Raw genomic sequence first — 22,715 nt, forward strand, 5'->3', positions numbered from 1 at the left:
CTTTGTTTATCTGTCTGTCCTCTCTGCATCCTCTTCCTATCAGGGTTTTCTGGACATTGACCTAACGGACCTGAGGAAAGGTGGGGCGAACATCACAGGCTTCCAGCTGGTCAACTACACAGAGCAGAACGTCAGCCGTACCATTCAGCAGTGGATGGAGTTCGAAAACAAAGACGCCAAGATCCCCAAGAGACGCCTGAAGGTACTGCACTGCACTGCACAGACATGCACACTACTCTGTCTAGACAGACGGGTAGCAACTCTCAATGTTCCAATGCTCCAACTTAACAAGTTCCGGCATCAGTTGGGACAGAGAGTACGAGTCGGAAATCAGACACGCTTTTCCGGACACCTCGCTGCCATATCCAATTTCCTCCAGCATTTTAAGTCCTGCTTCCTAAACTCGTGATATGTGGCTCCCAAGTGGAGCACTGCATCGTAGTGATAGAGGCGTCACTACAGACCCTGGTTCGATACTGGGCTGTATCACAACCGGCCGTGATCAGGAGTCCCATAGGGTGGCGCACAATTGGCCCAGCGTCATTAGGGGAGGGTTTGGCTGGGGTAGGCTGTCATTGTAAATAAGAATTTGTTCTTAACCTTTCTGGGAAGGGGGTTCCGCTAGCGGAACACCTGGCCTACAGCCAGTGAAATTGCAGGGCGCCAAATTCAAACAACAGAAATCTCAGAATTAAAATTCCTCAAACATACAAGTATTATACACCATTTTCAAGATAAACTTCTCGTTAATCCAACCACAGTGTCCGATTTCAAAAAGGCTTTACGGTGAAAGCACACCATGCGATTATGTAAGGTCAGCGCCTAGCCACAAAAAAACACAGCCATTTTCCAAAGCAGGAGAGGTGTCACAAAAGTCAGAAATAGCATTAAAATGAATCACTAACCTTTGATGATCTTCATCTGATGGCACTCCCAGGACTCCATGTTAGACAATAAATGTTTGTTTTGTTCGATCAAGTTCATCTTTATGTCCAAATACCTCCTTTTTGTTCGCGCGTTTAGTCCAGTAATCCAACTGCACAAAGCATGGGCACAAAGTCTAGACGAAAAGTCAAAAAAGTTCCATTTGAGTTCGTAGAAACATGTCAAACGATGTTTCTAATCAATCCTTAGTTTTTATCATAAATATTCAATAATGTTTCAACCGGACAATACTGTTTTCATTAGAAAGGAAAGGGAACGGACCTCACGCTCACGGCCATGCGCGTGACTTAACTAAAGGCTTTCACCTGGGCCATCTGCTTACAGTGCTCTTATTCGCTCCCCTTTCACAATAGAAGCCTGAAACAACTTCTAAAGACTGTTGACATCTAGTGGAAGCCTTAGAAAGTGCAATCTGACCCCACAGACACTGGATATTCAATAGGCATTCACTTGAAAACTACAAACCTCAGAATTCCCACTTCCTGGTTGGATTTTTCTCAGGTTTTCACCTGCCATATGAGTTATGTTATACTCACAGACATTATTTAACAGTTTTGCAAAGTTTAGAGTGTTTTCTATCCAAACCTACTAATTATCTGCATATTCTAGCTTCTGGGCCTGAGTAACAGGCAGTTTACTCTGGGCACGCTTTTCATCCAAACTTCCCAATGCTGACCCCTATCCCTAAAGATTTTTTTAAGGTAAAAAGGTAAAAAAGGTAAAGAAATATATATATAAAAAAATATAGAATAATAATAATACAAAATTCTAATAAAAATATTTGTTGAGTGAGTTGTATGTCTGAAGAGGACCCTCCCTGGAAAACATTTTTCCCCCTTTGAAATTTCCAAGAGAATCCGACATCCTCCCCAGACCTTGTGCCGTTGCCTATTTTACGTTGCTCCAAGGTCTGGGAGCAACATAAGCATGTGCGCATGCACACACCTAAATGCACACACGCACACACACCTAAAGGCACACTTGGGGCGATCTCTGATCTCTCTATAATGGTCTCTGCTCTGATCTCTCTATAATGATCTCTGCTCTGATCTCTGTATAATGATCTCTGCTCTGATCTCTGTATAATGATCTCTGCTCTGATCTCTGTATAATGATCCTTGCCTTACTTGCTTTCATCACCCTCCTCTTGAATTTGTTTTACCCTCTCAAGATGTGTCTTTTAAGTCTAATGAGGATGTCTCTCTATCTCTCTCTCTCTCTCTCTCTCTCTCACACACACCACTCTACCCCCCCCCCCCCCCCCTGTCTGTAGTACACCGGAGCATTGACATATGATGGGGTGAAGGTGATGTCTACAGCATTCCAGAACCTTCGGAAACAGAGGATAGACATCTCTCGCCGTGGTAACGCAGGCGAATGCCTCGCCAACCCGCCCGCACCCTGGGGCCAAGGCATAGATATACAGAGAGCCCTGCAACAGGTACAACCCCCCCCCCCACACACACACACACACACACACACATCAAAATGCCTGGACCCGGGGGCCATGTTAAAGACATTCAGAGAACTTATAACAGGTACACCCACACCACCAACTACTCTGCTGGTAGAAATGAGGGATACACCCACACACTCTTACCTACACAAGCACAACAACATACACAGACAAGCTCCTGAGTGGCACGTTGGCTAACCCATCCTGAGTCGGGCCCTGCTGAACAAATTAGATCTCTATTCTGTCACCGAACGTTACCATTGAGTCACCTATGAGCTTCCTGGATGGAATGTGACATCATGTTAGGTAAACAAAACCTGAAGGCAATAAAACCTGCCTGTGATCATCATAGAATATGACATCAACAATGGAGTTTAGTAATGCAGTGTTCTGAGATGGGAATGAAATAAAGCACTTGGTTTAGTATTACAGAGATGGTGAGAGAGCAGCAAGGCCGCTCAAGATTCACTTCGAAATTAGACCTCAATCCATGTCCTGAGGACGTCAGGAGATGCCTTCCATACCCGCCACTAGGGGCAGCGGTGAGCGCTATTACCATCAAGTTGGCTTGGATTTTGCTAGGGCATTGTGGACGGGGATGATGGATGGACGTAGACACTCATTTTTGTGTGTTTTTTTTATACTATCCCAAACCGTAACGCTTAACTTAACCATTCAGAATGAATGCCTAAACGGAACCACGGAGTTGTTTTTGTTTTAACCCTACCCAAACCTTAACCCTTAACTTAACCAATCAGAATTAGTACAGGAGGAGTCGCATGAAGGAGGAGCAACCCAGGGTGTCAAAAACACATTGAAATTTGAGGTTTGGAGAAACGTGGATAAACGTCAAGGCCGGTTGCATAAAACGTCTAAAACATATTAGGGAATTGTTTAAAGGTGTTACATAGAGCCCCAAAACATTTCCTTAGGTCAGGGCATCATTTTACGGTAGTTTGAAGGCATGTACGGCAGAAAGCGTCTCTGGTTACTATGGAGACGACCTGATTCACTGAAAGAGATCACATTTATTTTGGGAGATTGCAAAATATAACTTATAAATTCAAGACAGGAGAAACAAATTGATATAAAAGATAATAAAACATTTATTTTAGTTACTTTTATCTCAACTTGTTTCTATTACTTCCTAGCAGGTCAAGCTAATTTACAGAGTAGGTAGCTAACTAGCCAGCTAGCTTTGTAGCCATGGATTGTGCACCTTCCATTGTTTAGCAAAGTAGCTAGCTAGCTGGTTGATGTTTTCCCTTTGAAATCAGGTTAGAGGAAAACATTCACCTCCACAAATGTTATTTACGTTGATATCCATACTGAATGAAGCACTTAAGGGACCTCATGGGCACCCTTAACGTTTTCACTTAATTTAAGGGGAAAATTCGCCTTAAAATGTTTTGTGCAACTGACTTAAAGTTAAGGAAGTTAACTTAAGATGTTTAATCAACTAAGTCCAGAATCTGAAGTAAAAATTGGTCAAACTGATGAGATCTTATAGAGAGAGAGAGAGAGCGAGAGAGGGGGGAGACAGACAGAAAAGACAGGGCTCAATAGGTTTTCAGACACATCCTGAATAAACCGATGTTGCTGTGGGATTATTAGTAATTGCCCTAGACGTGCCTACAGAGGAATATGTTGTGAACTGGATTGATTACCAATATCAGCTAGCAGTAGGGTAGCTGTTTTCTGGTACTGACGACATTACTAGTTGGATGTAGTCATGAAGATGTTATTGTATTCATATTTTAGTTGGGCCCTTGACTTGAGCTTTTAAATAGACAGATGCTCTCAGAGTCTCACATTGATCTCTCTGGTGTGGCTCTGTGGAACTGTGGTCTAATTGATGCAGACACACACACACACACAGACACTCACTCTTGTGCGTACACACGCACATCCACACACCTGTATTCACACACACACACACACACACACACACACACACACACACACACACACACACACACACACACGCACACACGCACAGTGCCTCCATGGCTGTGTCTAGCTGTGGTCTGGTCCGAGTGAATGCAGACATCTATCTGCCTGTGGGTAGAGAGGAGATTGATGCCCCACTCGCTCAATTAAACCCATCATGCTGTCAACACTAGCATGCTGCACTGAACACATGCTACACACACTACACACTTAAACACACACACTCACGCGCATACACTGAGTGTACAAAACATTAGGAACACCTTCCTAATATTGTGTTGCACCCCCTTTTGCCCTCAGAACAGCCTCAATTCATTGGGACATAGACTCTACAAGGAGTTGAAAGCATTCCACTGGGATGCTGGCTCATGTTGACTCCAATGCTTCCTACAGTTGGCTGGATGTTCTTTGGGTGGTGGACCATTCTTGATACACACAGGAAACTGTTAAGTGTGAGAAACCCAGCAGCAGTGCAGTTCTTGACACACTTAAACTGGTGCGCTTTGCACCTACTACCATACACTGTTCAAAGGCACTTAAACATTTTATATTGTTCATTCACCCTCTGAATGGCACACATACACAATCCATGTCTCAATTGTATCAAGGCTTAAAAATCCTTCTTTAACCTGTCTCCTCCCCTTCATCTACACTGATTGAAGTGGATTTAACAGGTAACATCAATAAAGGATCATAGCTTTCATCTGGATTAACCTAGTCAGTCTTTGTCAAAGAAAGAGCAAGTGTTCCTAATGTTTTGAACACCCAGTGCACGCTCACACACACACACACACACACACACACACGCACACGCATAATACATGCTATACACACTTGCTCCAATGAACATCCAGACAAGGCTCTTGAAGAAACTGAACTCCAGCTCATGTTCTCTGTTAATGAGGGTAATAGAAGACTACACCTCAAAACCTATATCGTAACTGCTCCCTGTGTCTCTGTGTTATTGATGTGTCAGGTGCGTATCGATGGCCTGACAGGTCATATCCAGTTCAATGAGAAAGGACGCAGGACCAACTTCACCGTCAGTGTCATGGAGCTAGCCCCCTCTGGACCTAAGAAGGTCAGTCATGAGATATGTAGGACCTTATTGGACCTTATGGGATCTAATGGGATCTTATAGAAGCTTATTTGATTTCAAATGTGGGGATTCATGTCCATTAGTGTTTCGTTGCAGTCTAATATCATATCTGTACAGTACAGTATCAGATCAAATTAAGATTTCCTTCATAGCCCGTCAGTTTTTTCACTTGTCTGTTTATCTTGTATGTGTATCAGGTGGGCTACTGGAACGAGGACGAGAAGTATGTGAGCACAGCCACCTTCATGAGAGGAAGCAACGACAGCAGCTATGGCCTACAGAACAGGACCTACATAGTTACCACCATCCTGGTTAGTGTGTGTGTGTGTCTGTGTGTGTGTCAGGGTTTTCATTAGGAAAATGTGGCACCGGACATTTGACCGGCAGCATTTTCATTTACCGGACATTTGACAAATTTACCGGACCCATATGCATTGGATGTGCGTAACCTGATGAGGGCGTCCACCCACGGTGCTCAGAATAAAATAAATCACATTTAGATTACGGTAATTCATTTTAACAGAACATAAAACTCGAGGATGCAACGTGCTCCTTACGGAATTCCCATGCAGAATTTAAAGATGTTAGAATAACTGTCCACATGTACTTTTCCTCAGCCAAGAAGACAAGTAAGGAACAGCAACATCACTAGCCTGTCAATCTACTATCCCCCATAGTAGAAAAGTTAACCTATTCTATTGGTCAGTTTGTGGAGAAAGAACTAGTCTATTCTAAACAGACTCTGGGACAGTTGTAGGACAATATATCCCAAATTCATCCAACCACTAGGCCTAGGCTACATAGAAAAAATACTTTACAAAGCAATTAAGAGTTTCTCTTAACCCTGACAGGATAGAAATTCCCACTGACACAGACAAATGTCCGTCCCTCCCTCCCTACTCTTCTCTCCTTCTCTCCTGGCCACCCTTTTAGCCTCTTAGCCTATAGCCTGTTTTTTTATTTCCATCACATTGCAGACTCACAGAGACTTTACTCAGTACTGATGTAATGTGAGGATGTGTTCTCCTCCCTGCTGCTTCCTTCACTTCCCAAGGCCCTTTGATGTCTCCTGCCCACAGACAGGGCCTCTAACTTATGGATGGAGGACAGGCTCCAGGTCCTCTAGCTTGGGATAGTGGGAGGTGGTAGGTATGGAGGACAGGCTCCAGGACCTCTAGCTTGGGGTAGTGGGAGGTGGTAGGTATGGAGGACAGGCTCCAGGTCCTCTAGCTTGGGGTAGTGGGAGGTGGTAGGTATGGAGGACAGGCTCCAGGTCCTCTAGCTTGGGGTAGTGGGAGGTGGTAGGTATGGAGGACAGGCTCCAGGTCCTCTAGCTTGGGGTAGTGGGAGGTGGTAGGTATGGAGGACAGGCTCCAGGTCCTCTAGCTTGGGGTAGTGGGAGGTGGTAGATATGGAGGACAGGCTCCAGGACCTCTAGCTTGGGGTAGTGGGAGGTGGTAGGTATGGAGGACAGGCTCCAGGTCCTCTAGCTTGGGGTAGTGGGAGGTGGTAGGTGGGTGGTACGGTGAGGGAAAAAAGTATTTGATCCCCTGCTGATTTTGTACGTTTGCCCACTGACAAAGAAATGATCAGTCTATAATTTTAATGGTAGGTTTATTTGAACAGTGAGAGACAGAATAACAACAAAAAAATCCAGAAAAAACGCATGTCAAAAATGTTATAATTTGATTTGCATTTTAATGAGGGAAATAAGTATTCGACCCCCTCTCAATCAGAAAGATTTCTGGCTCCCAGGTGTCTTTTATACAGGTCACGAGCTGAGATTAGGAGCACACTCTTAAAGGGAGTGCTCCTAATCTCAGTTTGTTACCTGTATAAAAGACACCTGTCCACAGAAGCAATCAATCAATCAGATTCCAAACTCTCCACCATGGCCAAGACCAAAGAGCTCTCCAAGGGTGTCAGGGACAAGATTGTAGACCTACACAAGGCTGGAATGGGCTACAAGACCATCGCCAAGCAGCTTGGTGAGAAGGTGACAACAGTTGGTGCGATTATTCGCAAATGGAAGAAACACAAAAGAACTGTCAATCTCCCTCGGCCTGGGGCTCCATGCAAGATCTCACCTTGTGGAGTTGCAATGATCATGAGAACGGTGAGGAATCAGCCCAGAACTACACGGGAGGATCTTGTCAATGATCTCAAGGCAGCTGGGACCATAGTCACCAAGAAAACAATTGGTAACACACTACGCCGTGAAGGACTGAAATCCTGCAGTGCCCGCAAGGTCCCCCTGCTCAAGAAAGCACATATACATGCCCGTCTGAAGTTTGCCAATGAACATCTGAATGATTCAGAGGACAACTGGGTGAAAGTGTGGTCAGATGAGACCAAAATGGAGCTCTTCGGCATCATCTCAACTCACCGTGTTTGGAGGAGGAGGAATGCTGCCTATGACCCCAAGAACACCATCCCCACCGTCAAACATGGAGGTGGAAACATTATGCTTTGGGGATGTTTTTCTGCTAAGGGGACAGGACAACTTTACCGCATCAAAGGGATGATGGACGGGGCCATGTACCATCAAATCTTGGGTGAGAACCTCCTTCCCTCAGCCAGGGCATTGAAAATGGGTCGTGGATGGGTATTCCAGCATGACAATGACCCAAAACACACGGCCAAGGCAACAAAGGAGTGGCTCAAGAAGAAGCACATTAAGGTCCTGGAGTGGCCTAGCCAGTCTCCAGACCTTAATCCCATAGAAAATCTGTGGAGGGAGCTGAAGGTTCGAGTTGCCAAACGTCAGCCTCGAAACCTTCATGACTTGGAGAAGATCTGCAAAGAGGAGTGGGACAAAATCCCTCCTGAGATGTGTGCAAACCTGGTGGCCAACTACAAGAAACGTCTGACCTCTGTGATTGCCAACAAGGGTTTTGCCACCAAGTACTAAGTCATGTTTTGCAGAGGGGTCAAAAACGTATTTCCCTCATTAAAATGCAAATCAATTTATAACATTTTTGACATGCGTTTTTCTGGATTTTTTTGTTGTTATTCTGTCTCTCACTGTTCAAATAAACCTACCATTAAAATTATTGACTGATCATTTCTTTGTCGGTGGGCAAACGTACAAAATCAGCAGGGGATCAAATACTTTTTTCCCTCACTGTATGGGGGATATTGCCAGGTCTGCATAGAGTAACTCACAACCACACTACCAACACCACCACCCACATTTAGAAAACTCAGTCATTAGGTTTTGCTGTAAACCGTAGTGAGGACTCAGTGAGCTAAAGTCTTAGTGGTCTGTTAAAGGTGGGTGGAGAGGGAGAAGGGAGCTGGACTGAGGATTGTTTCAGGGAGAAGGGATCTGGGCTAAGGTTTGCACACACCCAGGCCTCCAGCAGACCTCCACGGAGAGGGTTATTGGGGTGAGGGATTTCAGCAGCTTGCCGCCCGCCTGTCCTGCAGAGCCGTGTTAAGACGAGAGGCAAGCTGTGTGCGTGTGTGCGTGTGTGTGCGTGCGTGCGTGTGTGTGTGCGTGAGCGCACGTGTGTGTGTGTGTGTGTGTGGAGGAAGGGAGAAAGGATTACAGGAAGGCTTGGTGCCTTTACAGGCAGACATAGTGTTGTTTTAAGACCAGGCTATAGACTTACTCATTCAAGGGTTTTTCTTTATTTTTACTATGTTCTACATTGTAGAATAATAGTGAATACATCAAAACTATGAAATAACACATATGGAATCATGTACTAACCAAAAAATTGTTAAACAAATCAAAATATATTTTATATTTGAGATTCTTCAAATGTAACCACCCTTTGCCTTGATGACAGGTTTGCACACTCTTGGGATTCTCTCAACCAGCTTCATGAGGTAGTCGCCTGGAATGCATTTCAATTAACAGGTGTGCCTTCTTAAAAGATAATTTGTGGAATTTCTTTCCTTTTTAATGCATTTGAGCCTATCGGTTGTGTTGTGACAAGGTGGGGTGTACTGAAGATAGCCCTATTTGGTAGAAGACCAAGTCCATATTATGGCAAGAACAGCTCAAATAAGCAAAGAGAAACGACAGTCGATCATTGCTTTAAGACATGAAGGTCAGTCAATACGGAAAATATAAAGAACTTTGAAAGTTTCTTCAAGTGCAGTCGCAAAACCCATCAGGCGCTATGATGAAACTGGCTCTCATGAGGACCGCCACAGGAATGGAAGACCCAGAGTTATCTCTGCAGAGGATAAGTCCATTACAGTTACCAGCCTCAGAAATTGCAGCCCAAATAAATGCTTCACAGAGTTCAAGTAACAGACACATCTCAAAATCAACTGTTCAGAGGAGACTGTGTGAATCAGGCCTTCATGTCGAATTGCAGTAAGGAAACCACTACTAAAGGACCAATAAGAAGAAGAGACTTGCTTGGGTCAAGAAACACGAGCAATGGACATTAGACCGGTGGAAACTTGTCCTTTGGTCTGGAGTCCAAATTTGAGATTTTTTTGGAGAGACGTGGCCTGGGTGAACAGATGATCTCCGCATGTGTATTTCCCACCGTAAAGCATGGAGGAGGAGGTGTGGGGGTGCTTTGCTGGTGACACTGTCTGTGATTTATTTAGAATTTAAGTCACACTTAACCAGCATGGTTACCACAGCATTCTGCAGCGATACGCCATCCCATCTGGTTTGGGCTTAGTGGGACTATCATTTGTTTTTCAACAGGACAATGACCCAACACACCTCCAGGCTGTATAAGGGCTATTTGACCAAGAAGGAGAGTGATGGAGTGCTGCATCAGATGACCTGGCCACAATCCCCCGACCTCAACCAAATTGAGATGGTTTGGGATAACTCAGACCGCAGAGTGAAGGAAAAGCAGCCAACAAGTGCTCAGCATAGCATATGTGGGGACTCCTTAAAGACTGATGGAAAAGTATTTCAGGTGAAGCACAACTTTGGAAGTATGCTTGGGGTCATTGTCCATTTGGAAGACCCATTTGCGACCAAGCTTTAACTTTCTGACTGATGTCTTGAGATGTTGCTTCAATATATCCACATAATTTTCCTACCTCATGATGCCATCTATTTTGAGAAGTGCACCATTCCCTCTTGCAGCAAAGCACCCCCACAACATGATGCTGCCACCCCCGTGCTTCACGGTTGGGATGGTGTTCTTTGGCTTGCAAGCTTCCCCCTTTTTCCTCCAAACATAACGATGGTCATTATTGCCAAACAGTTCTATTTTTGTTTCATCAGACCAGAGGACATTTCTCCAAAAAGTACAATCTTTGTTCTCATGTGCAGTAGCAAATAGTAGTCTGTCTTTTTTATGGCGGTTTTGGAGCAGTAGCTTCTTCCTTGCTGAGCTGCCTTTCAGGTAATGTCGATATAGGACTCATTTCACTGTGGATATAGATCATTTTGTACCTGTTTCCTCCAGCATCTTCACAAGGTCCTTTTCTGTTGTTCTGGGATTGATTTGCACTTTTCGCACCAAGGTACGTTCATCTCTAGGAGACAGATCGCGTCTCCTTCCTAAGCGGTATGACGGCTGCGTGGTCCCATGGTGTTTATACTTGCGTACTATTGTTTGTACAGATGAACGTGGTACCTTCAGGCATTTGGAAATTGCTCCCAAGGATGAACCACACTTGTGGAGGTCTACAATTGTTTTGGTCTTGGCTGATTTCTTTTGACTTTCCCATGATGCCAAGCAAAGAGGCACTGAGTTTGAAGGTGGGCCTTGAAATACATCCACAGGTACACTTCCAATTGACTCAAATTATGTCAATTAGCCTATCAGAAGCTTCTAAAGACATGACATAATTTCTGGAATTTTCCAAGCTGTTTGAAGGCACAGTCAACTTAGTGTATGTAAACTTCTGACCCACTGGAATTGTGATACAGTGAATTATAAGTGAAATAATCTGTCTGTAAACAATTGCGGTAAAAATTACTTGTGTCATGCACAAAGTAGATGTCCTAACCTACTTGCCAAAACTATAGTTTACAATAGGCACAACTATAGAATACAACTAAATTGTCTTTCCAAGAGGAATTATTACACTGTTCAAGAACCCTCATCAACTGTCAGGCATGAGATACTGTATAACTGGATATATTAGAATACTTTGATTATCTCTGCTTTAGGATGTTAGGAAGGAATGAAAGAAGAAAGGGTCCATAAGGAAGGAAGAACGGGTGCATTTCTAGAAGATCTGTCCAAAGCCATGGTGTTCTGTATGTGTGTTGGTTCTCCGCCTGAGTGACAGCCGGTCTCTGTTGACCTATTAAAGGTCAGTGAGAGAGTGAGTCCTAGTGGACCTGCTATCTGTGTGTGTGCGTGTGTGTGTGTTTTTGTGTGTGTCTGTGTGTGTGTGTGGCGTTAGTGGGGTGTGTGTGTGTGTGTGTGTGGCGTTAGTGTGGTGTGTGTGTGTGTGTGTTGGCCTGTCAAACTGCTCTGAAACTGACCTTTCTCTCCACTCCCTCCCTGGGGTCCTGTCTCTCTGCCAGGCCTAGAGGCTCTGTGTGTAGTGATGATTACATTCCACTCATCTATAACCAGCAGGGGGACAGTTATTACCGTAACACACAGAGGAAAACTGGCCTCTACAGCAGCTGATAAAATATAAGGATTTGTGCGCTGGGCGCAGTCTTAGCTTAAATTGCTACTGTAGCTTGAAACGACTTGTGGGTATTGGTTCTCCTCTGCTACTTCCTCAAGTGTACCATTACTGCTCTGCTCTGGCTCATCTAGAGCTCTATCGCTCTTTGACATTTTTACTTATTTAGTTGGTTCCCAGCTAGCACATTTGGTTCCTTGGAAGTTGTTGGAACGTCTGTTTTTGGTTTTTCATTAGTTCTGGGAACGAAGCCACACATTTCTTGACCTGTAAAACAGAATGTTTTTTAAACGTCCTGAGAACGAAAGTGAAAATTTCACCTTCTCTGGGAACATTACATTTTAGTTCCAGGGAGGTTCTGAGAACGTTTTACAATGATTCCCTGAACGTTTTCCTGGGAGGTTTTATTAACATTCTGAGAACAGTAATTATACGTTTTTTAGGGGGTTTTGAATCATAAAACGTTTACTGAATGTTTCAATAAGTCTTTTAATAACGCTGCTAGCTTAGTTTATGTTAACTGTTCTGAACTCCAAGCACAGATAGGACACATGGAAATTAATTTGCTTAGGCATTAATCATGCAACACATTTATTTTTTATTGTGGCACGGTGCCAGTGAGATTTGAACCTATGATCTTCTGTTCTCTATCCTTGAAATTAGTCCACTGCACCACCAGGATGGAGTTAGCATGCCATATTTTTTTACTCATAAACATGGCATGCAAAAAAGCTGGTCATTTTAGTCTATTCAAAAATAACTCATTAAGATCAGGTGTGGCCAATTAGTGGGCGCGGCCAACACACCTGAACAAACTTAACAAGATAAAGGATAGAGAGAGTTTTGTTGACGCTGAGAACGGAATGTATATGTTTTTCAATAACATTCTTAGAACGTTCTTTGAACGTTACTAATGTTTTCTTGTGGTTTTTATGAAAAGTTTTCTTAATGTTCTGAGAACCTGACTGTCAGTAGAACCGCAAGGAAACCTGCAGAAAACGTTATGCTGAAGTACTGAAATTTCCACAGAAGAACATTGTTTCTTGGAACAATTTGAGAACATTACTTTAAATAGAACCTTGAACCAATAATGTTATTTTGTCAAGTTCCTTAAAAGTGCTGAGAATGTTCCAAAGCCAAGCAACTATCCTGCACCATTCCCAGAAAGTTGTGGGAAGGTTGTATGTAAAATAACCATAGGACAACCACACTCTCACCAATGACTAAGGAACACATGGTTCTCAGAACATCATGTGCTATCTGGGTTTGTTCAATACAGGTTTGCTAGAAATGTCCTTGTATGGAGCAAGAGAAAAAAAGAAAAAGAGACATAGTGTGTTTAAGAGCAAGAGAGAGAGAGAGAGAGTGAGAGAGAAAAAAATAGTGAGAGTACAGGGCCTCAGGTGCCATGTCAGCTGTAATCTTGCTAGGATGTCCAATATCTCTGAAAAGGTCCAATTGGTTGCCTAGCTGGTAGAACAGGAATAGGATAACCTCTCAGAACAGAGGTGGGCTGGCAGTGATTGTCTGCTGTACTCTCCCGCACACGCACACACAACACACACAGTGTATGGGCCACTAATAAACCTGTCCGTGTCAGGTTCACCAGGTGTCTTTGTGATGTCAACATAATGAACCTCCAGGGTACCAGGCAGGCAGCACCGCCATACTTGTCAAATATAATGATCTTTCTGGGTTGAATATTACGCTATGGTTGTGAAAAGGCCATACAGTCTAATGATATGTAATCATGAAATAGCTAATTGTGTAAGTGACTAACTTTAGGCCTACTCCATCGTTGTGACAAATATTTAATGATTCCTAAAGATCAATTGTCTAATTATCTTTCTTGGTTTAATTGTAGGCTTATTAACAATTATTATTCCACCATGGTCATGGCTTAATGATCAAACATTAACCATCCTATTGAAATACCTCTCCAGGAGAGTTCCTCAATAGAACAAGACATTAGTAGTGTCACGACTTCCGCCGAAGTCGGGTCCTCTCCTTGTTCAGGCGGCGCTTGGCGTCATCATCGATCGGGCTGCGCTCGGCGCCATCATCGATCCACTTTTCATTTTCCATATGTTTTGTCTTGTTTTTCCTCACACCTGGTTTCAATTCCCTCAATTACTTGTTGTGTATTTAACCCTCTGTTCCCCCCATGTCTTTGTGTGGGATTGTTTATTGTAGTGCTTGTGCACGTTCCCCGTGAGCGCACGACGGGTTATTGTTGTGCCCATTTATCTTGTTGTTCTGGATGCCGTTGGTTTTGCTTAATAAATCTCCGGTTATTACCCAGTTTCTGGTTTCCTGCGCCTGACTTCTCTGCCGCCAGTTACGCACCCCGCTACAAGTAGCTCCATTCTATTCCATTACTGTGTAAGCTGCTACTCTGTATGTTCTCCTGAATATAAAGCATCACATCTGTGGTCTCAACTTGAGGAAACTGGGGATAAACTTTATGAGCTGGTAACATTTTATGTCTCACCTCCCCAGGGCTGTGTATGGATATTACCTCATTCTAATGTCCCTCTTTGCAAATATTATGTCAGCTACTTAAGTTTGTTCTGGTACGAGCTCCTATTATAATTTTAGTATTCTTTTTTATTTAACCTTTATGTGACTAGTCAAGTCAGTTAAGAACAAATTGTTATTTACAATGACGGCCTACCAAAAGGCTATAGGCCTCCTGCTGGGACGGGGGATGGGATTACATTTTTCATATAAACATATAGGACAAAACACACATCGTGAGAGATACCACAACACTACATATAGAGAGACCTAAGACAACAACATGACAACAATATGGTAGCAACACAACATGGCAGCAGCACAACATGGTAGCAGTACAAAACATAGTACAAACATTATTGGGCACAGACAACAGCACAAAGGACAAGAAGGTAGGGACAACAGTACATCACACTAAGCAGCCACAACTGTTAGTAAGAGTGTCCATGACTGAGTCTTTGAATGAAGAAATATTAAATCCATCTAATATCGATCTTCAGTGTGTCAATATTTTAACGGTATTGTAAATCTAAATTAATAAATGACCTCCTCTGAAGGGCCTGTGGGTTTGACGATAAAGAATCTGGTTACAAGGAGTTATTTTCTATAGTTTAATCCGTCCAAGTAGCAGCAACATAAACCTTTGTGTCACAACAGGTTACATCTCAGTCAGTTCACTTCTCTGTCACTCACACAGAAACCTTTCATGTGACATGAAGGGTATTTTCTGAATAGAAAAATCCCCAACATAAAATCTCAGTGGCAATACCATAGAAAATCTCAGATATGCAGTACATATTTCTGATTATAAAAACCAGTATCTGTACTTCCCTATCAAATGAACTATGAACAGAACAGATCTCCTCAGAATAGGACTCACTAGATCTGTCAGGTAACTAGTGCGCTCTACAAACTCCCGCCATTTCAGAGTTCTTTTGTTACCGCGTTCTAAATGTTTGTTAATGTATCCCCAAGTTAAACTAGCCTACATTTCTGTTAAATCTATATTCCACATTAGCTTACAATAATCACTAGCGTTACATTTATTTCCTTAACATTTACCGCAACCTTGTAAAAATGTTGTTTCATTTTGGCACAATTTTGTTGCATTTCACTAACCATTTCCAATCCTGTGGGCGCAGCGTTTACTCCTTTCCTGCAGTGAAATGACCTAGTGACCTCATGGGTGGAATGTTATTAATATTTCTCATAATTTCAAAATTTATCAACATTATTTTTATTTAAACGCAGAAAATCCTGTGTTTTTATGTAAAATGTTTTTTGTTCTAGTTCAGTCTTCTGTGATGTATATAAAGTGTAATATTGGGATGCAAACTCAAAATGTAACACACTTCAACTCTATATCTGACATGGTACAGGTGTCTTCTTCTTCTTTAAACCCATAACCTTGTGTGTGAGGTGTATACTTTTGTTTCAAAGTAGATTTGTTTAAGACTACCTAGAAACATTGTGACCTTAATTTATCCCACTGCAATAAAAGGTTAAAGTCCACATACACATTTGCATGACCCATGAGGTAGAAGATCATTCTATAGAATGACCAATATACAATGTAATAAATGATTTTGGTATGCATTTTACAATGAATACCAGTTATGTAATTTTGACAGTGATACAGTGAAAGTATTCAGACCCCTTGAGGTTTTCCACATTTTGTTAGATTACAGTGTTATTATAAAATTGATTTCAAAAAGGAAAATGTCCCTCATCAATACCACATGATGACAAAGCAAAAACAGGTTTTTAGAAATGTTTGCAAATGTAAAAAAAACTACTGAAATATCACATTTACATAAGTATTCAGACCCTTAACCTAAGTACTTTGTTGAAGCACCATTGGCAGCGATTACAGCCTCGAATCTTGGCACACCTGTATTTGGGAAGTTTCTCCCATTCTTCTATTCAGATCCTCAAAAGCTCTGTCAGGTTGGATGGGGAGTGTCGCTGCACAGCTATTTTCAGGTCTCTCCAGAGATGTTCGATCGGGTTCAAGTCTGGGCTCTGGCTGGGCCAATCAAGGACATCCAGGGTCTTGACTGTGTGCTGAGGGTCGTTGTCCTGTTGGAAGGTGAACCTTATGGTGGAAAATTGCAAGACTATGTTATAATACTTTTATTGCATCAAATGGTTGTTTTATGCAACAGAATAGAGTATTCTTAACTATTGTGTGTGTGTTCTACTGAGGATGGGCCTCTGGGAGATAACACTGACAGGAGATTCACAATGTCTTTTGGGTGATAAAACCTAAAGACCATTCCAGAGCATGAGTGAATGTTTCTGTTCTATACCGTACCAGGGCGAGATGGTTCCAGTTTGGAGTAGGAGGACCAGACACTGGTCTATACAATGAGAACTGTTGACACAGCAGTTGCTGTCTGCTATGTATTATAGGTATCTTTCATACAGATCTTAACCTTGTGACACATTCTATATATCTGTTGTTCATCATGTAGGTTGAAAGGGGTGTATCTTGGCTATAAAAGACCTTTGTACTTTTGTCTCGGGGCTCTCAAGGAATCATCTGCGCGTGAATCATCGACCAGCCATGACCAGCCATCATTATCGTAGAGCACTCAATCGATTCACTTTATATGTGTGTGTTGTATTGACCTGCTCCCTTATTAATAAGTGATTAAAGATTTAGTTTAAGTATAACTCTGACTTGTGTGATAAGTTTGTCTCTCCTCATTTGATAGTAAAGAAATTAACCACCACAACCTTCACCCCAGTCTGAGGTCTTCAGCGCTCTGGAGCAGGTTTTCATCTCTGTTCATCTTTCCCCAGATCTTGACTAGTCTTCCAGTCCCTGCCGCTGAAAAACATCCCCAGAGTATGATGCTGCCACCACCCTGCTTCACCGTAGGGATGGTGCCAGGTTTCTTCCAGACGTGATGCTCGGCATTGAGGCCAAATAGTTCAATCTTGGTTTCATCCGACCAGAGAATCTTGTTTCTCATGGTCTGAGAGTCTTTTAGGTGCCTTTTGGCAAAATCCAAGCGGGCTGTCATGTTCCTTTTACTGAGGAGTGGCTTCAGTCTGGCCGCTCTACCGTAAAGGCCTGATTGGTGTAGTGTTGCAGAGAAGGTTGTCCTTCCGGAAGTTTCTCCCATCTCCACAGAGGAGCTCTGGAGCTCCATCGGGTGACGATCGGGTTCTTAGTCACCTCCCTGACCAAGGCCCTTCTCCCAGCTCTAGGAAGAGTCTTGGTGGTGCCAAACTTCTTCCATTTAGTAATCATGGAGGCCACTGTGTTCTTGGGGACCTTCAATGCTGCAGAAATTGGTTGGTACCCTTCCAAAGATGTGTGCCTCGACACAATCCTGTCTCTGAGCTCTACGGACAATTCCTTTGAACTCATGGCTTGGTTTTTGCTCTGACATGCACTGTCAACCTTGGGACCTTATAAAGACAGGTGTGTGCCTTTCCAAATCATGTCCAATCAATTGAATGTAAAACAGGTGGACTCCAAGTTGTAGAAACATCTCAAGGATGATCAATGGAAACAGGATGCACCTGAGCTCAATTTCGAGTCTCATAGCAAAGGGTCTGAATACTTATGTAAATAAAGTATTTCTGTTTTTATTTTTAAGAAATGTGTAAACATTTCTAAAAACCTGTTTTTCGCATTGTCACTATGGGGTATTGTGTGTAGATTGATGAGGAACATTTTTATTTAATCAATTTTAGAATCAGGCAGTAATGTAACAATGTGAAAAAAGTCAATGGGTCTGAATACTTTTTGAATACACTGTATGTCCCAGGGAGGGGCTAAGAGAATACAATTTCCTTTTTTGGAGCAATTTTGCCGATTCATCTTGGTAATTGTGAGTGGAGGCTGACGCTAGCCTGATACCCCAACCTTAGTCTGAATGGAATAGACAGATATGCCTGCTGCAAGGCATTTTCTTTTCATGAAGAAGTTATTTTGTAAATATCCACTTTTTATAATTTTTTATTGTCCATTTAATGTCCGGACCACCATCGTCAACTGTGGACCTTAATAATAGCACAACTTGTGCACCTGATCCTGCTGCCTCCTGCAACATGTCTTCCCTTACGGCTGCTACAAGGACCCTATTTTACAACCCCCCTACTCTCTGTCATCACAGTTCATCCACCAGTTACTAATGTTTCATGTCATTACACTCCCTGGTACTAACCTTTATCATTCCATCCAATAATCATCTTTAATGTGATCATATTGGAACTGTATCCACGATTGGGTTCAATTCAAGTCAATTCAGAAAATACATTTTCCTTATTGAAAAGCATTGAAGAGAATAGGAATTGGAATTTCAGTGTACTTCCTGAATTGGAATTGAAATGGAATTGAGCCCAACCCTGAATGTATACACCCTCCCTCTCCTACAGGAATCCCCATACGTGATGCTGAAGAAGAACCATGATCAGCTGTCAGGGAACGATAAGTACGAGGGTTACATTGTGGAGCTAGCGGCTGAGATCGCCAAGCACGTTGGATACCACTACAAACTGAAGGTGGTCTCAGATGGGAAGTATGGAGCCAGAGACTCCGAGACCAAGATGTGGAACGGCATGGTCGGAGAGCTGGTGTACGGGGTGAGTGCTCATATGGTCATTAGAGCTTATAAAGGGGGTTTGTAAGTGCTCATAATGGGAGGTCATAAGTGTCCATAACATTTCTGGAGGTGGTTAACGTTCATAGTTGTCACATTGTATTTTTATGTTGATGTCACTGCAAAAAAAATCTTTCTGACACTATAATGTTTGCATCGATACTGTCTGCCAAACATGTTGGTCCTTTCAAAGAAGTATATATTTTTCACAGAAAATCTGTTTTCAATGCTCAACAATAAAGCTTTAAATAGCTTAGTACACAGTGGACTCTCTCTCTCGCTCTCCCTCTCTCTCTCTCTCTCTCTCTCTCGCTCTCTGATCCCTCTCTCTCTCTTTCTCTCTCATCTCCGCTCTCATCTCTCTTCTTCCTTTCTCTTCTCTCTCTCTCCCCTCTCTCTCTCTCATCTCCCTCCTCCATCATCTCTCGTCTCCTCTCTCTCCTCTCTCTCTCTCTCTCCTCTCCTCTCTCTCTCCTCGCTCTCTCATCCTCTCTCTCTCTCTCTCCTCTCTCTCTCTCTCTATATATATATATATATATATATATATATATATATATCTCTGGTTGTGACTCAGAGACGGGCAGCTCAATGCTTGAGGAGGTGACAGGGAGGTTAAGTGTATGTACTGTAACTAAAGAACAACTGTTCATTCCCATCTCCTGCAATCTGCCCACATACACACACACACATCCATAGGAAGTTAATTTGTAACAAAGAGGACCCGTTGCACACCATGGCACCGATCGCTGCTGTTAAAAGGGTCTTTGTGATGCTATGGGGAGATTGGTGTGGGTGTGAGGGTGGGAGAACGGGGTCTGCAGGAGATCAAGGTCAGGATTTGAGTGTTTCTTGTTAAACAAAATCCCGGTGTGTGTTCAGTCTTATGCTGTATGTATAATGACTACCTTCAGTATTTTCTTTCCTTCTTTGTCCTCCTCCAGCACACCTACTGTACTGGACAGTATCTAGCTCTATGGATTTAATTTGCTCTAAAGAGAAATATATCAACCCCTACAAAAATGTCCATTAATTATAATCCACATAATAATTCACATATCCTGTTGCTGCAGGATTATTTTCCTTCTGTAGCAAACTGGCTCAAATGAAGAACCTACATATGTATACACCTTGGGATATTGTGTTCTTTTGAATATTTTTTGAGCTTGAGTGTATTTCATGGTCAATGTGACAGCACAACTCTATATTTCTTGCTAACATGTCTCTCTTTCCCTCTCTCTCCCTCTCTACCTCCTTCCCTCCCTACCTCTCTCTTTACCTCCCTCCCTCCCTCTCTACCTCTCTCGCCCTCCTTTCCTTCCTCTCTCTCTACCTCTGTTCCTCCCCTTCTCCCCTTCTCTCCTCCAGAAAGCAGACGTGGCGGTAGCCCCACTGACCATCACCCTGGTCCGAGAAGAGGTGATCGACTTCTCCAAGCCATTCATGTCTCTGGGCATCTCCATCATGATCAAGAAGCCCACCAAGTCTAAACCAGGTGTCTTCTCCTTCCTGGACCCGCTGGCCTATGAGATCTGGATGTGTATCGTGTTCGCCTACATCGGTGTGAGCGTGGTCCTGTTCCTGGTGAGTCGCTTCAGCCCCTACGAGTGGCACGCAGAGGACTATGAAGAGGAGGCCGACCCTCAGACCCCAACCCAGCCGACGGGGCCCGGTGCTGGGTTACAGTCGGGGCAGAGTCCTGGTCAGCCAGGCCAGAACCAGCAGAATCAGGAACAGACCAACGAGTTTGGCATCTTCAACTCTCTCTGGTTCTCCCTGGGAGCCTTCATGCAGCAGGGATGTGACATCTCACCCAGGTAAGAATCCCACGTAGAAATATGATGGGTAGATCTGATGTAGAAATACAATGAGTTAGAAATACAATGGGTAGATCTGAGTTAGAAATACAATGGGTAGATCTGATGTAGAAATACAATGGGGTAGAAATACAATGGGTAGATCTGATGTAGAATACAATGGGGTAGAAATACAGTGGGTAGATCTGATGTAGAAATACAATGGGTAGATCTGATCTAGAAATACAATGGGGTAGAAATACAATGGGAATATCTGATGTAGAAATACAATGGGGTAGAAATACAATGGGTAGATCTGGGTCATCACTTTATTTGGATAATCCGTATTTTCCATCTTTAGATGCTCTATAGAGGGTCATACTATCAACAAACTATCTGTTGCTAAGGCTTAGCTAAGGCTAAGTTTACATTTAGGGTTAGGTTTAGAATAAGGGTAAGGGTTAAGGTTATAGTTTGGTTTAGAATAAGGGTAAGGGCTAAGTTTAGGGTTAGGATAAAGGTTAAGGTTAGGGTTAGGGTTAGTAGATAGTTAGTTGAAATGTCCCTGATAGTCTGTAGATCCCTCAAACTCAACTCTGGACCTGGAAGCCAGTTCCACTGCATGTTTTCATTGTTCCACTCTAATCAGGGACTGATTTAGACCTGGGACACCAGGTGTGTGCAATTAACTATCAGGTAGAACAAAAAACCTGCAGGCTCCAGATCTCGTACAGATGGACTATCCAAATGAAGTGAGCTAAATCTGATGTAGATTGGATATATTATATGATGGTATGATATACTTTATTGTCCCCGAAGGTAAATTTGACTTGGACATAGTGCTGCTGCTTCCACATTAATACAGAGACTCAATTGACACAACACCCCATCATTCAGCCCCCCTCCCCACCCACACAAAAGGTAATTAGTTCATGCCAGGCCAGGCTGTGACTTAGTGGAAGTTACACATGATGTAACCAGACTCCCAGGCACAGATTGGCTATCTGGTAATTCTGGCAAATGCCAGATGGGCTGGATACATTTTTTGTTGTTGAGTGGCTGGTAGAAAAGGACACCCACAAAATGTTTTATTTCATTTCAGAATAAAACATGAAAAAGGTGACATGATCTGTGATCCATGAGCCTGTTAAATTTTATTTTATACTAATCTATAATGAGCCTTTGGCTGATCAGTGGGCAACAGCCCGCCCCCCTACCAAGATGCCGGGGATAAATTCTTGTCCCAATCCGGCCCTGCAGGCTCCAGTCCATTATTGTTATTTTTGGTTCTCCCCAATTCAGTAGGGTTTTCTTAGTACCACTTTGTGCTGTGTAAAAGACTGTTGTCTTAGAGAGCTTTTAGGTTACAAGTAGTGTTACTGTTCGTGGTTGAAAAGGTAATAAACACTCTTCCCTGTGATTGTTTGGACTTGGACATCAACTTTTAGGGTTTGTTATTGTTGTTGTGTGTGTGTGTCTGTCCCAATATACTCTGTCTGTCTGTCTGTCTGTCTGTCTGTCTGTCTGTCTGTCTGTCTGTCTGTCTGTCTGTCTGTCTGTCTGTCTGTCTGTCTGTCTGTCATTCTGTCTGTCAGTTAGATAAAACAGGACTAAAGCAGTTCTCTGTGATCATTGTCATCACAGAACACATTACACGAAGTCAGCTGTCATTGAATACTTAACAACAGTCCCAGACAGACACTTCCGTAGTCCTACTCTTTCAGTTACACTAGTTGTGTTTCACAAACCTACAGTGGGACAGA

At 42.9% G+C, this 22,715-nt stretch overlaps 1 protein-coding gene across 6 annotated transcripts in view; it reads left to right on the forward strand.

Annotated features, from left to right (window-relative positions):
- Positions 1-22,715, forward strand: part of gria1a (glutamate receptor, ionotropic, AMPA 1a) — a 160,802-nt gene that overhangs the window by 89,914 nt on the left and 48,173 nt on the right. For all 6 annotated transcript variants that reach the window (XM_029771754.1, XM_029771751.1, XM_029771756.1 and 3 more), the window contains exons 6-11: positions 44-202; positions 2,219-2,386; positions 5,328-5,432; positions 5,648-5,761; positions 18,936-19,142; positions 20,525-20,973. In XM_029771754.1, the coding sequence (XP_029627614.1) occupies positions 44-202; positions 2,219-2,386; positions 5,328-5,432; positions 5,648-5,761; positions 18,936-19,142; positions 20,525-20,973 (1,202 nt within the window). The remainder of the gene's footprint in view (positions 1-43; positions 203-2,218; positions 2,387-5,327; positions 5,433-5,647; positions 5,762-18,935; positions 19,143-20,524; positions 20,974-22,715) is intronic.

This window comes from Salmo trutta, chromosome 13 (assembly GCF_901001165.1).
Source record: "Salmo trutta chromosome 13, fSalTru1.1, whole genome shotgun sequence".
In the NCBI taxonomy this organism is placed as follows: domain Eukaryota; kingdom Metazoa; phylum Chordata; class Actinopteri; order Salmoniformes; family Salmonidae; genus Salmo; species Salmo trutta.